At 38.5% G+C, this 15,959-nt stretch overlaps 1 protein-coding gene across 3 annotated transcripts in view; it reads left to right on the forward strand.

Annotated features, from left to right (window-relative positions):
* LGR5 (leucine-rich repeat containing G protein-coupled receptor 5) overlaps positions 1-15,959 on the forward strand; it is a 137,195-nt gene that overhangs the window by 96,082 nt on the left and 25,154 nt on the right. For 2 of the 3 annotated variants that reach the window (XM_008576103.1, XM_008576104.1), the window contains exons 4-5: positions 869-940; positions 15,406-15,621. In XM_008576103.1, the coding sequence (XP_008574325.1) occupies positions 869-940; positions 15,406-15,621 (288 nt within the window). The remainder of the gene's footprint in view (positions 1-868; positions 941-15,405; positions 15,622-15,959) is intronic. The other variant, XM_008576105.1, reaches the window with a different exon arrangement.

The following is a 15,959-nucleotide window of genomic DNA, read 5'->3' on the forward strand; positions in this document are numbered from 1 at the left end:
TTTTTTGGCAGCTGGCCAGCATGGTGATCTGAACCTTTGTCCTTGCTGTTAAAACACTGCTCTCTAACCCCCTGAGCTAACAGGCCAGCCCCAACTTGCTCTGAAAAAAACCATTCAATTTAGGAGAGCAAAAGTACAAATACTTCACAAAAAGAATTTAGTTTATATCAAAATACAGCCATGCACAGGAAGGGAAAAGATCTTTCATAGCCTCCTACTGTTATCATTATTTCCATTTAGTCTAATCTGTACAACCACCAGAATGATCCTTTAAAAACATACATAAGATCATGTCATTTCCCTACTTAAACCCTTCATCAACAGGGATTTCTCATCACACTTAAAACCTTATCCTGGCCTGCAAGGTCCTCCATGAAATGGCCTCATGTTCTCTCTCCCAACCTCTTGCCCACAGTCATTCCTCATAAGTCATGCATGATCCTTTGCTGCTCCTTTAACAAGTCCAGCAAGCTCCAGCCTCTGGCCCTTTGCACTTGCTCTTCCCTCTTCCTTAGTAATTCTTCCCAGTTGTTCAAGTGATCTGCTCCCTGACTCCATTCTGGTCTCTCCTTGGAGAGACCTTCCCTGACCACCTTCAAAATAAAAATCTCACCCCCTATTACTATCTATCCCAAATCCATGTTTTATTTTTTATTCATAGTACTTATCACTTGTCTTATGTTACATATTCATTTGTTCATTTTAATTTTTTTTTGCAATCCCCACAGGAATTAAAGCTCCCCACGAGCTGAGACTTTATCTGGTGTTCTACTGTTTTTCTGACTCCTGTAACAGTGCCTGGCACAGTTATTTATAGTCAGTAATTCATAATTTCTTTAATGTTTTTCTTCTTTGTTTTAACATACAGCATGCTGCAGAATAACCAACTAAGACAGGTACCCTCAGAAGCGCTACAGAATTTGCGAAGTCTTCAATCCCTGTAAGTATAGTTGAAATTGCAAAATGTATTTAAGATTGATTTGGGAAGGTGATACTAGCATGCCTACCTAGATTCACACCCACACACAGACACACACACCACCACATACAAACACATACAGACACACAAACAAACCCCGCAGTGGTGTTGGTGTTCCCTACTCTGAATCCACAACTTTTCCACCAGGAATTTCCTACCCTCTGCTTCCTCACACACTGATTTAAAACCTCTGAATAGATAAAAATTAGTTATTTCTCACAAAAAAGAACGTTCTCACCAGCTAGATATTTTGGAACTTGGGTTGTAAGCAATTGTTTATAGTGTCTACTTGGCAAGTCTGTGCCACAACTATTTTGTCAGTAACTCTTCCTCTCATCAGAATGTATAAGTGTTGGGCCGGCCCGGTGGCGCACTGCTATAGTGTGCCGCTTGGGAGCGCAGTGGCGCTCCCGCCGAGGGTTCGGATCCCACATACAGACCGGTTCCCGCTCACTGGCTGAGCAAGGTGCAGGCGCAGCACCGACGGTTGCGATCCCGTTGCCGGTCCCTGTCCGGTATGGGCACAACACTGAGGGTTGCGATCCATTGCCGGACACGAAAAAAGACAAAAAAAAGGAAAAAAAAAAAAAAAGAATGTATAAGTGTTTACAGTATACGGCATGATTTCTGATATAAATGTGTGTGATATATGCTCTAATTTTACTCACAATGGAGGGCCTCATCTGTCAAGCAAAACACTGGTTTCTGGTCTTGAATGATGAAGGAGATAAATGCATACATGATTTCTGATATAAATGTGTGTGATATATGCTCTAATTTTACTCACAATGGAGGGCCTCGTCTGTCAAGCAAAACACTGGTTTCTGGTCTTGAATGATGAAGGAGATAAATGCATAAAAAAGACAAATATTGCAGACTCTAGCTAAAAAATGTTGTAAAGAATTTGTTGGTTAATAATTACATATAGTTTGCTTAATGCCTTTCACTGAGGTGACACGAGAGAAGGAGGAATGTGAGATTTGGAGATGATACTTTCCTTTGATCTTTTCTTTCTTTCTTTCTTTTTTTTTTTTTTTTTTTAATGAAAGGAAATCTGTGCTTGAGATCATTTTAAGCTCTTTATTCCAGACAAACAAAGTGACTTCCTAGGTTTTCACCAGCCTATAGATAAACAAGCCCACAAGGGCCCCTTTGTGCCATGGGATAGGTCTGTTGCATTTTCAGGAGCTCCTCCTTTGTTGTACAGACTTTACCTGAAGGAAAGAAGCAGCAGCCAGAGAAGCCAAACAGCTTCAAGTTGGGTTGTCTGTGTCAGGACAGAGGGATCTGGTGGCTAAATTGAAATTGAGATAATGGCAGTGGCCAATAGGAACTTTAAACAGCTGCGAGGCAGGCAGTAGATAGAAGGATAAGAGTTTGTAACCAAAAGCCACTATCAGCTCAAAGAAGATCACAAACAGAAGTAAGCTCTTTGAGAAAGAGAAAATCATGAATCTTTTGTTCAATCAAACTGGGTGGTGCCTCTCTGATAAAGGTGTTCAGATTTAGTTTCTTACAATCTAGATATTTACTGTTCACCAGGTGTCTCTTGTATTTGGGTTCTGGTTCACAAAAAGAATTACATTTTGAAACCTTATAAGTATGTGTTTCCTGTGAAAAGATCAGGGGCTAACTTTCTAGTGTGGCACCACATCCACACTGAAGCATCTAGATAGATTCTTGACCCCCAGTTCACAATGGATTGTATCAGCTGGGTTACATAATGTTTGTCAGGGGTCCCTTTGCCCATAGCGCAGAGAGACCAATGTGAGGTGTTAAATGTTGGCAACGTGTGCTGGTGTGCCATTTTCTCACTGATATTTTTTGTATTGCTTTGATACAAGAATTAAGATTTGTCAAAAAGCCTGATAAACATAGGCTTAACCACCCACCCTGCAAGACATTGTATTGCACCAACTGAAGGAGCCCCCAACCCTGAGCACACACCAGGCTAGTCTGGAGGTTTGAGGCACAGTAAGACCTTTAAATTTTACTATTGTCCTGGATTTAAAGTGTTTAATTGAATTTCTTCTGCTTCCTTTAAGCAGTTCCAAAAATAAAAACATTAGATTTGATTTTAATGGTTATTACAAACATGCATTCCCTATCCATTCTCCATTCATTTTCCAGGCCATAGTTTAGCCTTTGTGCTATTCCCATATCAATAAGAGTAATGATGAGGGTGAAACTCTGACCCATGCTGCCAGTACCTGGAAAGCCTCCAGTCACTTGCCCTTCTCTTCTTGGACTGTAGTCAACCCGTAGATCCTCACTTAGCCTTGTTTCTACATGGTTTCTCTTTTTTTCCCATTCTCTTGAATTCACTTTATTTTTATCCACCTTCTTATTTTCCTTGTATTATACATTCATCCTCTGAGAAGCACTCTGCACGCAACAGAGGCTGTGTGCCCATCAACCCCCTACATGCCTGGCTTTGAGACTTCTGTGATGGGGCTTCTCAACACTGGCTGCAAATAGGAAGCATCTGAAGAGTCCCAAAGCCTTGTCTGTACCCCAGAACAATTAAAATCAGAATCTCTGAGGATGGGACCTAAGCATCAGTGTTCTCTAACTGGCCTAACTGTATAGTTGTTTATTTAAGTGAAGATTAGAAAAACTGATGTTCTACAGCTTTCCCTGTAGAAGACGATCTGCAAACTATTCTGAACTCTTTTCAAACCTGAAATAATAACAAAATCCATACTTTGCATTTCAGTATGAGCCAGTGATGTATTTAGAATATAAAAAGTCAGGCATTGCCTTTTTTTGTATTTAATGTAAATGTGTTTTAGATGTTTTAAAAAAATGGTTCACATCTGCCTATTAATTCTACTGATAACCTAGGGCAGTTAAAGTTCAGAGGCCACATGCTATATCACTCTGCTATTCAAATGTGGTCCATGGACTAGCAGCATCAGCACCACCTGAGATATGCAGAACTTTGGACCTCAACTAGGTCTTACTTAATAAGAGTCTTCATTTTAACAAAATCCTAGGAGATTTGTATGCAAAATGCATTTAAGAAATTCAAATTTTTAGTGTTATATTACACTAACAAAGTGGTCTACAAACCAAAGATGGTTGTGAACTACTAAAATAGATCATTTGCATATTTTGCTCCACCCATGTAGACTTGGCTTCATTGAAAAAAGTTTGAGAAATTTGATATATTGAAATTGGTAACATTGCTGTGAGGAAGAAACAAATTGTACTTATGTTTCAAGGAATGTAATTTTCCATTTATTCCACATATACAAAAGATATTTTGTTTTGTTCATAATGAAAACAAATACATAGGTTCATTTGTGCTCTTTTAACTCTTTCCTGATGCTTACAAATCACTCTGCTAAAGAATAAGAATGCAGGTCCCCTGTACAATATGCACATTTGGCTTTTGACATTGCAATGACTGCCCAGACACCAATTGGATTTTTGTAATGTAATCAGATATAACCTAATTTCCTTTCTGTTTTTTTGGAAGGGAATAGGAAATGTAATCAGAATTCACAGTGAGTTGTATTTCACCAAGAAACTTTTGGCATTATAGACATTTGAGGACTAGGGTTAGATTACAGTGATTTGATAGAAAGTCAAAACTTAACCCTCCCATACCCTTACACCTTTGTATTAATAGTTAAGAAATTGATTTATGAAAACTCATTGCTTCATCTGTGATGGTCATTAATGAATTTCAAGCAACTCCGTCATTAGTGAAGTTCAAGATGATCAAAGAGAATTACATATTCACGTCTTTATTTTCCAGTTAGCTAATAAACATCTTCAGAGTACAAGACTATATTTTAAAACCCAAGAATAATGTATAATTTCTACCTGGAACATGATCTGCTTGTGTATCTGATTGTGGTAACATTTTCAGGGCTATCGGCCCCATCCCTGAATCCTGTGAAATGTCAATAACTTTACCCAGACTCTTCATAGTAGGTTTTTGCTAATAATAGTTCCCCATCCCTGAATCCTGTGAAATGTCAATAACTTTACCCAGACTCTTCATAGTAGGTTTTTTGCTAATAATAGTTAAAAAAAAAAAAGAAAGAAAGAAAGAAAGAAAAGAAAAGAAAAAGAAAAAAAGAGTAAGGAGGAGGAATAAGTGAAGAGGAAGGGGTGAGGTTCATGGTGCTGACCAGAAAAAGGCAAGCCTAGAACCAGCAGCAGTTTTATCCTATTAATATTCAGAAGCCTATTGGGTTTCAGACCCAGGATATAGAATGGAAAAGAAGTAACAGATGACGAGGAAGTGTATGCGGACAAAAGAAAGGAAGGTGAGGTAACCAAGAGGATGAGATTAAAAGATCAAAGGGATTTTTTTAAAAAACAAACAGTGGTTTCAGTATTAGTGACATTATTCCTTCCACTAAAATAGTCTCCAGAAAGTCACAAGCCTACACAATAAAAACACACTGTGGTTTTATTTTTCACAAAAGTGCCAGCATATTAGGTACAGATTGGGATGGAGGTGGACTTAGAAGTTCTAGAAACCAAAGAGTTTGTCTACCACACCCTTAAGAGTTCATTTCATAAAACTATATGCAAATCAGCACCCAGTGAATTCTTATGAGGAGAAGAAGTTTTGCCCTGCCCTCCCCCAACTTAAATATTAGGGGGAAATAATTTTTAGAGGCAAACCTTTTCTACACAGCGTTAACAAGAAGAGAGAGCTAAGAGTGGAGCATGGTCCTCAGAATCATAAATAGAAAGAAAAGTTAACACTTTATGCAAGACTCTATGCATGAAAGATACTTGCATCAGGTTATCTGCCAGTGCTGTGATAAGTCACATACATAGTAGTCATATCGGATCGATAAATAAAGAGAACATGGGTGGTATGGAATGAAAAGTAGAATAAAGCTTTTTTAACCTCATGATGTAAAATGAAGGTTAACTTTGGAAAGTAGATCGAACTCTCTCAAGAAGCTAAAGGGACGACGGCTCTGGGAAGGCACATCACAGGTGGGGCAGTGTGTTTCAGTATGGGTGGGGTCTGTAACAGATTGTGAAGAGACACAGGAAGAAAGCGGTAGAGAATGGGAGCATTGCAAAGACAAAACTAGAACAGAGAACTGGTTAAGCGCGCATGGTTACAAAAGCAGCAGCTGCCGGTATTTATGACTTTTACAGTCATCATCTCACTTCATCCTTTCAGCAACTTTATGAGGTAGGTGCTGAGATTTTCCCCTCCTTAGTGATGAGAAAGAAAAAGCTCAGAGAGGTTAACTGGCCTTTGCAAAGTCAGATGGCTGGTAATGGAGTCAGGCTAGAGGAGTGTCTGGGATAAGAACTCTCATCTGTCAGACTCCGAAATCTACCCATTTCACCACCACATTCTCTTGCCTCCCTCAGAGAATCCCCTGCAGAGAATGAGCACTGAGGAGAGGAAGAGAAGGCTTAACAGAAACACATGTTACCTGCAGACTTATGATTGTGAAGGTTCACAAAAAGAAAGTTCTAATGCTGCAGGACAGAAATAAATAAATTGAGGAAGGGAAGGGAACGGTATTAAAGCATGAACCAGTCGGCCTTTCTTAGTGTTTCTCTGTGCATGAGGTTGTCCAGTCCCTCATCTGTGAGGTAGAAATTGTCTCCACTGTCCTAGTGAGGAAACTATATGTGCAATACCTTGTAGTGGAGGGCAACAATCTGGTACATCAAGGAACAGAGAGAAGGTGAGTGCGTCTGAAGCAGGAGGAGCAAGGTGGAGAGAAGTACACATAAAGCCCAGTAAGGTAGGTGGGGGCCAGACCCCTCAAAAGCCATTTGGGACATGTCAAGGATTTCTGTCTTTATTATAAAGCAATGGGATTCGACTGGAGGGTTATAAGCAGGAGGAGGTGTAATCAGATCTGTGTTGCTGAAGTAGTCTTAGAAGAGAAAGAAGAACTTTGTCAGGGTTGGGGCAGTGGAGATGGGAAAAGGGAGATGGATTTGAAAAATATTTAGGAGATAAAATTACCAGTGTTTGGTAATAAATTGTCTATGAAGAATGAAAGAGGGGGCTACCTGATTAGCTCAGTTGGTTAGAGCATGGTGATGATAACATCAAGTTCCAGAGTTTGATCCCTGTACCCACCAGCCACCAAAACAAGAAAGAATGAAAGAGAAGGAGGTGTCAAGAATTATTTCTAAGTATCTGTATTATACAACCATGTGCTTAAGGAAGCCAATCACTGAGATGAAAAACACTGGTAGGGGACTATATTTGGGGAGTGTGGGGGTGGGAAATCATAAGTTTGGTCTTGAACACTTGCGTTTGAAGAAGAACATTTAAGTAGAGATGTCACATAGCTTGAAATCTAGACCTGAACTTAAAAAAAAATGTAAAATCTAGATTAGGTCACCATACTGTGCATTTCTCTTCACCTAACACTTCATTATAATGATTCATTTGTCTAACTACCCTTTAGAAGAAGTGCTCTGTAAGGGATGGGACCTTGTCTGTCTGGTTTACATCTAAATCTCTAGCACCAGATACAGTGCCTGGGACAAAGAAGGCACTCAGGAAATACTTGTTGAACTGACCTGAAGCCTCAAACTCTAAGTAGTGCTCTAGATGTGTACTCAAGGTCATCTCCCAGTTTGACTGTAACCTGCATTCACTCACCTCCCTGGCTGCGAACTCTTATCTCCGTACCCTAGCTTTTCCCAAGTGCCTTTCCTGGTCTGCGAGTTGGGCCTAGTGGTTCCTGCAGGAATTTTAGAGTTGATCAATCTACCAAAATTAGTTTTCCCCTTGTCTCAGTTGAGGACTCCCCACTGCAAGAGTAGGGTTCAGGCAAGAACCATGATATTAAGTCTTAGAAGGTTGACGAGATTTGGAGAGGCAAGGGATAGGGGTTGCTCATCAACAGGAAGCCTAGAATTACCGTGGGAAAGAGCTAGAAAAGAGACTTGACTAAGATAGAGGAATAAGAGAAAAGTTTGCCAGGGAAGGTAGATGGAGAGCCTTGAATATCAGAATGGGAAGTTTTGGTTTGAAAAGAATGGCAATGTGGAAGAACTGTAGAATCCTAACAGGGGAATGACACAGAATGCAATTTTAGGGAGATTAATCTGGCAGCAGCCTACAGGATTAATTGAAGAGATAAGAGATCAAAGGCAAAAGGGCCAGCTCAGAGGCTGTTGCAGTAACGCAGGTGTGAAGAGATAAGAGACTTAACAAGACAGTGGAAATGGAGAGTCTCGGAGATGAAGATAAATGGAAAGAAGCTGGTGAATGACTGGCTGGAAGGCACTGGAAGATTCAAAAATGACCCCTAGATTTCAAGCCCTGATGGTACCTGGGAGACTAATGGTGCCCCGACAAAAAGAGTATCTTTATTTTCTATGGCAACAAATGAAACTGAAGAAGTTACTACTCATGTTACTTTGGTTATAGATCATCTCCTTGGTACAAAATTCATAGTGGTGGTGATCTCTGAGAAACTGACAACTTAATGTAATTTGACTTTAAAATATATTCTTCGTTGGAGTCTCATTCTCCTCAGCGATGCTGGAGAGAGAGGGATTTGTTCCCTTTACACACTTTTCATCCAGCTCCTAGTTGAGATAGCTGACTAGTCTTGAAATTATAGCACTTCAGTGAACCTGTAGACTTAATCTCTCCTCAAACTGGATAGGTGGAAAAAGTGGTTTTTTACCTTTTCAGAAGTAAAGCTAAAGCAATGATTTTCTTCCCGGTGGCCACATTAAATTTACCAGTAAATAAGATGGAGAATAGAAAGACAAGTAGAAATTTCCCAAATAGCAATCAAAGTGTTTACATGAATTCATACGCTGAATATTTTCCTAGATATCAATGTGGAATCCCACATTGTAGTCACTCCATAAATATCTAAAAACAACAACCTCAACAATAAAAGTGACTCTGATGTTATTGTGAAGAATCCATATGATTCAATCTATAAGGGTTTATATAAAAAAAATATCCTGATAGTGTTATTATAATGATCTTGTGACAAATTTAGCTCCACTGATCGACTGATTCCTGTGAAATAAAATTTCAAAGCACTAAAATTTCACCATAACAAAGAATTTATAGTAGCTGAATTGTATTATATATAAACTTGGAAGTACATGATTTCGACTTCACTGGAAAAGTCAAATAATAATTGAGAATGCTTTCATTTCATAAAATTTAAAAATGAACTAACTCACTGTGGTCCTTTGACTATTCATGACTTATTCAAAATGATCTTACAAAATGTACAAATGTATGTACTTGTATGAGAGCATTGGTCATTTCCTTAAAACTTATGAAGGAAAAATGCTCATCCAAATATAAAACAGCAATGTCGGTTATGAAGATGCCATGCTTTATAATTCTGTTTATTATGAGAATACCCATAAGCTATATTATGCAGCTACAACATTCTTCACACTTTGGGCTTTTTTTTTCTCCAAGTTATCCATGTTAATAATTGACATTATTACAGTCATCTCAGATAAGGAATTAGCCAAGATCAATGGCTTATCTTTTGACTAACGCTTTCTTCCTGGTAGTTATGGCTCATCAAAGACATTCTCAAACAAAGATATAAGTTTATGTGATACATTGGCAAGGTATCATATACAAGATATATATAAAGGGCCATTTTCTGCAACAACAATAGCAGGAGTGATCTCATAGATTCTCTCATCTCTACAATAATGCCGTTTATAAACTGAAAATTCCTTTCAGGAGAGGGAACTAGATTGACAAAATGTTTCTTTTAAAAGAGAAAATGTCCACAGTTCACCTTCTATAAAAACATTAGGGAAAAAACTTTAAACAGAAAGTAAATGAGCTTTTGTTTTGCCACAGCCTATACATAAAAGTTTAATTTTTTGCCTGTTACCTTCTAGCTCTTTGCCACATAGAATACACTGATAGAACTACATTCACAGTGAACACGCAGTTCTGTTTTGTTTTTATTTTACATAATACTGTGTAACATTCATACCTGTTCTTGCATGGTCTCCATCTGCCCAGTGGCCTAGACCAGAATGCCGAATCACCATAGCTTCCTCACCCCTCTCTCTGGCCAAATCTGGTGAGTCACCAAGTGCCATCAGGTTAATCCCTGCTATTAGGCCTTTCCTCTTCATTTCTCACGCTTCTCTAAGGCACTCGCCTTCTCATCCTGATGACTGCAACTGCCTTGTTCATTTATAAGCATACATCAAAAAGTTCATGGCAAGACTCGTATTATCTTTTAATTTTATTTTTCCACTAAATTTTTGAAGTACCCTCGTACTTTCCCACTATTCCCTCCTGCACACTGCGATCTGAGTGAACTTTCTACAGCATGCCTATTTTTAGAGCAGCTGGTTAAGAGGCAGTATGACCCACCTGCTTCAGAGATACATTTGTATGCAGATCTTGAAGATTGCTTGGAGAGAGGGTAAGACATTTCACATAGGCAGGTAGCCCAGAAACCTTTTGGGAGTGAAGTTACCCAGACTCGAAACACTTACTTTGGATACTCAAAGTTGTTGAAACCTGTCAGAGTGAGCTGAATGGTCTTAACTAGGTCCCAGCGGTGAGGAGAGATAACCAAGGTCCACAAGAGACAGTCCCGTTGGCCAACCAGCTTGAGTAGCAATTGTGGAGTTTTCCAACCTTAAGTCCTCTCTCCAGAGAAGGAGTTATTTCAACACAAGTCCCAAAGTCATGTCAAAACTATTTCTCAGGCTGGCCTGTTAGCTCATTTGGTCAGAGTGTGGTTTTACAACACTGTGGTCAAGGGTTCAGATCCCTGTACTGCCAGCCACACATAAAAAAAAATTCTCCTCAGTTATATCCCTCTAAGTAACAGTGTGGAGACTCATACTTAAAAATTCTGTTCCTATACCAGGTGATGTCATATTTTTCCTCTGCCATTTTAGCTGTTTGGACCTCAGTTGTACTATTACTGGCTTAACACAGGAGATGTATGCATCTTCTTTCCTCTGTGATGGGAGCCTTCCTATAACACTAATCAAAATATGCAGTGTAGCTACTGAATATGTAGATTAGAGGATGGATGCTGAGTAAAGAATCAGCCATTCTGCCAGCCCATATGGAAAAAAAAAAAGGCAATCTCCTATAGAGAGAAGTGAAATTACAGAGGGTTAGGTAACTTCAGGAAGAATGAAAGAAATTTTTAGAGGGAAAATATGATACCGCTCAGTAAATATGAAGACTTCCCTCAAATAATAAAGCTTATAATTTGTAGAATGCTTTACTGTTTACAAAACACATCCATGTACATTTTCTCGTTTAATTCCCACAGTAATTCTGTGACATGTTGTAATTCTGCTTTATAGATGTGAAAATTGACCCTCTGAGAGATTAATCAACATGCCCCCCCATATCTTGGAATTAATAAGTAGCAGAGTCTTGACTTAAATTTGTGTCTTAATTCTCCTTATTAACTCAGTACACTTTTTAGTTTACCAGATGCCCACTATGTAAGTGGTTGTAGATGACATAGGAAATAGGGTAAAATTTTATCCATGGCTTCACTATAAATTATAAGTAACAGACCCTCCCCCCACCAAGGAGCATAAAATTGGTGCCATTTTCCACACAGTGATAACTTTTCAGATTGCATTTTAAGATTGTAATTAAGAGGTTTTATTTGTCTGAAGGAAGATGAGGTCACTTCCATTGTTAAAGTGTTTCATTTTGCTCAACATAACTGCTTACAGGTTTTGTGCTGCCTCTGTCACATTTCTGATGGATGCTTAAATGCCAGGATCACTTTTAAAAACTTTCTCTGAGAACATGTCGTCTCATATGTCACTACTTCTTTGCCTTCAGCATGTAGATGTTATATTCACTAATGTATGAGGAACAAAACCTTTTGCCCTGTTGCATGGTGTGTGTGCGTGTGTGTATACATATATATTTACACACACACAAGTATATGTAACAATAAAACTAAAGGCTGAAAAGTAAGGGTGGCTTCTATTAAGTCTAATTGCAGACACCTCTTAATTGTTTCTGTTATGAAGATAGAAATAGACTGCATTTCTCAGAAACAAAATTCATTAACAATCTAGCCCTCATTTTAGCCAACTTTTGTTTAAGCAAAATTAAGTTTACCTCTTTTTTCCGAATGTTTTCAATGGTCAAACAACAAAAACACAAATTGTTAACCAGCATCAGATAATAATAATTAAAAATCATTAAGGTGCTTTATATTGACAAAGTCCTGTTCTGTTAATTCCTTCAATCATAAAGCAACCCTATAAGAAAGAAAGAAGTTATCCCCAATTTATAGATGTGAAAGCTGAGATCTATTGACTTGGCCATGGTCACAAGGCTTTTATAGTTGGCTTGGACCCAGGACTTCCCATCCCAAATCTCTACACACACACACACACATACCCTTTGTGACTTGCAGGAAACAGAAATAACAAAGAAACGCTTCAAAACCAGCATTATATGATGTTATTTTTATTGCTCCTGATAATAAATATATTATAGAACCACATTTTATGTATGTGTTTTCTTGTACTGAATAGTGGTGTTTATCTTACACCCCACAGCTTAAATGGTGCATTTTCCAAGCATATGAATACAGAGTGTCCAGCTGCCTGAAAAGACCAGATTGACATAATATGAACTCTTTGTTTACTCACTGAATAGGCACAACTTGTGCCCTGCCAGCTGCTTTGTCCACGGTCTTAACCTTGTTCTGTAAGAACCACCTGTATGTGTGACTGGATAATTAATTTCATACTCCACTTTAGTCTTGGGATCTTCTGTTAAGATTAAATCAGATATAGAAGCAGAGAGTAGAATGGTGGTTTTCAGGGGCTGGAGGGTTGGGTTGGGTTGGGGTGGGGTGGAGGGAGCAGGGAATGGAGAGTTGTTGGTTAAAGGGTACAAAGTTTCTGTTAGACAGGATAAATTCTGATGATCTATTGTACAGCATGGTGACTATAGTTAATAATAAGGTATTATATTTTTGAAAGTTGCCAAGAGACTAGTTCTTAAATGTTCTCACCACAAGTAAGTATGTGACGTGATAGATATGTGAATTAGCTTGATTGAATCATTTTGCAATGTATACATGTATCAAAATATCATGTTATATGCTGTAAATATATACAATTTTATTTTTCAACTGTACCTTAATAAAGCTGGGGGGGTGGATTAAATCAGATAATGCTGGAGATAACCAGAGTGTGTACAGCACTCATATACCACTCTCTGAATTTGTTTTGGACCACTGAGACCAAGTGGATATGGACTCTAAAACACTGCACTTAGAAAGAGTATCGTTTACTGGGTGTTTTTTATATGAAGAAACTGTTTAGTAGAGAGACATTTTAATGCTGTACTCAGGACCTTGGAAGACCTGTGCTGTTGAGTACTGCTTCTGAGAGTAGTATTAGTATTTGCAGTGTTAGGATTCTGAATGAATGAATGATTCATTCATTTCAAATTGTTATAATAGTGTGGACACCAGATTACATCCTTTTTTTCTGGGGGAAAAAAAAGTGGTTCATAAAAGGTATCTGTCCAGAGAAATGGACTTATTAACATAAGGAACTGATACCAGGGTCACTTCAAGATACAGCAGAAACTTTGGTAGCAACTTAAAATATCAAAGAAGACAAGCCTATGACAATACTGAGACTGTTCTATAAACGTACCCCAATGTTTGCACTGAACTTTAAGGTCTGTCTGTCATTTTTCAGGACTTTTAGAAGCCACTTGTAGTTTCAATGCAAAAGCAACTGGCAGTAATCAGACAACATGTCAACTAAGATATGGAAGCTCATATTATAAAGTCTGCATTATTTAATCAGTGCAATAGGTAGTGAGTATTTACATACATGCTTTACTTCTAGTCAAATGAAAACAATCACTGCCTCATCCCCTGATGAAATTATATCTTATTGGAACATGGACCGAGCACATTGTTGCTGGAGAAAGGAGGAAGAGATGGTATTGAGTTTTCCTGAACATTTTCAGCTCCATTTGTTGACAGAACCTTGAGAAGTTTGGAAGCTGTGTTTCTGCAACACAATAGTTGTTCTACTAAAAATTTAATTATGAGTGGGCTTCAACACCCAACTTAGAATTTGTTCCAAGTGACTTTATCTTGGTTATTATCACAACTTGGCACAGGGCCCTTAAGGTGTCACTTGTTCCCATTCAGTTGGTAGAAGTAGGAACCAGAGGACAATTGGAGTGACAAATGTGACCAAAAGAGAGGAAGCCACTTTCCATAGAGATTAGCTCCCTACCACAGAGAATTCTATTTCTAAATTGTTTAAATTTGGTTTGCAGAGGATTATTTTGTGATCCTGGTATGCTTCCTGCATCTGTTTAGTCTTAAATGCTTCCAAAAACATTTTTCAAAATCCACGCGTGATTTTCTAATCCTTCCTAATACACTGACTGCTTAAAATGCAACTCTTCTTTTTTTTTAAATCCTAGCTTTAAAAAAATGCTAAGAAATGTGTGAGTCTCAAAATCAGATTGGAAAAAAATGAGTGAGGACTGTTGGAAGCATAGCCGAGTGATGGTGGTCCTATTGTTCACGTACCTTAGAGAAAATTTCAAACTATGTGAGTTTTGTCACTCCCATAAGAAAAGTTAAGGCATTTTAATTACAGCCACTGTTTCCACTGGGTTGGGGCAAAATAGATGTATTGCACTCCCTCTGCTGGCAACAGCTCATTAACCAGGCCTATTTTTAGATGGATTTCCCCATTTAAAAAAATAAAAATAAAAAATAAAAAATGGATTGTGGAGAAAGGAAGCAAAAGCCAGAAAGATGTTAATTTTATTTTTTGTTTAAAATGTCAGAAAAACAAACATCTGCCCGATGCCAATGGTTAGGATGAGTAAGAGAGTTTTAGTTTTTAGGCATTTCAGCACTGTGCTAAGAAAAAGTTAGGGGCTGCCTCTCCTCTTCCTGAGGCGTATTTATAACAATCTTTAAAAATTACTCATTTTCTTTCAAATACTGAAATAATCTTTTCCCAGAGCTTAATGAACAAACTAGTAAATTAGTATGTTTAATATGTTCAAAACAGTCCAGGAAAGCAAAGGCATTCATTCAGCTTGGGATCAAGGTAGGAAAGAGGGTGTCTATCTGCTGGTGTCAAAATGGAAAGCTAAAAGATCATCAGGCTGAAATCTTATACCTCAGGGGAAGCCATTTCCATGCATGAAAGCATGTTACCCACAAGCCTAGAAGAGAATCATAGCACCATGGAATTTTAGAGCCAGGGAGACCTAAGAAGCAATGGATCTACCCATGAATGAGAAGGAGAGCCTACCAGGAGAGGAAAATGCTCCAGATGCCCAGGAACTTGAGCGTCCCAGGCTATTTCCCTCTTGTTAATTAGCATAGGGAGGGTTTTCCTGCAAAGTCGATCCTCTGCCTGGGCTTTGCTCTCTTTTCCATCTTGCTTTCTTTCTTCCACAGGCGTCTGGACGCCAACCACATCAGCTACGTGCCCCCTAGTTGTTTCAGTGGCCTGCATTCCCTGAGGCACCTGTGGCTGGATGACAACGCTTTGACAGAAATCCCTGTCCAAGCTTTCAGAAGTTTATCAGCATTGCAGGCCATGACCTTGGCCCTGAACAAAATACACCACATACCAGACTATGCCTTTGGAAACCTCTCCAGCTTGGTAGTTCTGTAAGTCTTATTGATTTTGATCTCTCTTCTAATAGTTTCTAAATTCACTGTAAGACCTTGGCCTTAAAATATTGGCTCTTCAAAACTTGAGTGGAGACATTTTAAGGGAGGAAAACCTCTAAACCCTTCCCCCAAATGACTCATAAATGTTCTAAACTAGTAAATTACTTAACATTTATCAAGGACCTGTTAAGTGCCAGGCACTGCTGGGCATACAAAGGTAATAAAATATAACCTCTGCCTTAGGGAAGTCCATTATATATGTACAAGTAATCACCACACTGTATAATTAATACAGTGATCAAAGTTAATAAAAATTCCTTATTTTTTGATAATAA

Source organism: Galeopterus variegatus, unplaced genomic scaffold, assembly GCF_000696425.1.
Source record: "Galeopterus variegatus unplaced genomic scaffold, G_variegatus-3.0.2 Scaffold1289, whole genome shotgun sequence".
In the NCBI taxonomy this organism is placed as follows: Eukaryota; Metazoa; Chordata; class Mammalia; order Dermoptera; family Cynocephalidae; genus Galeopterus; species Galeopterus variegatus.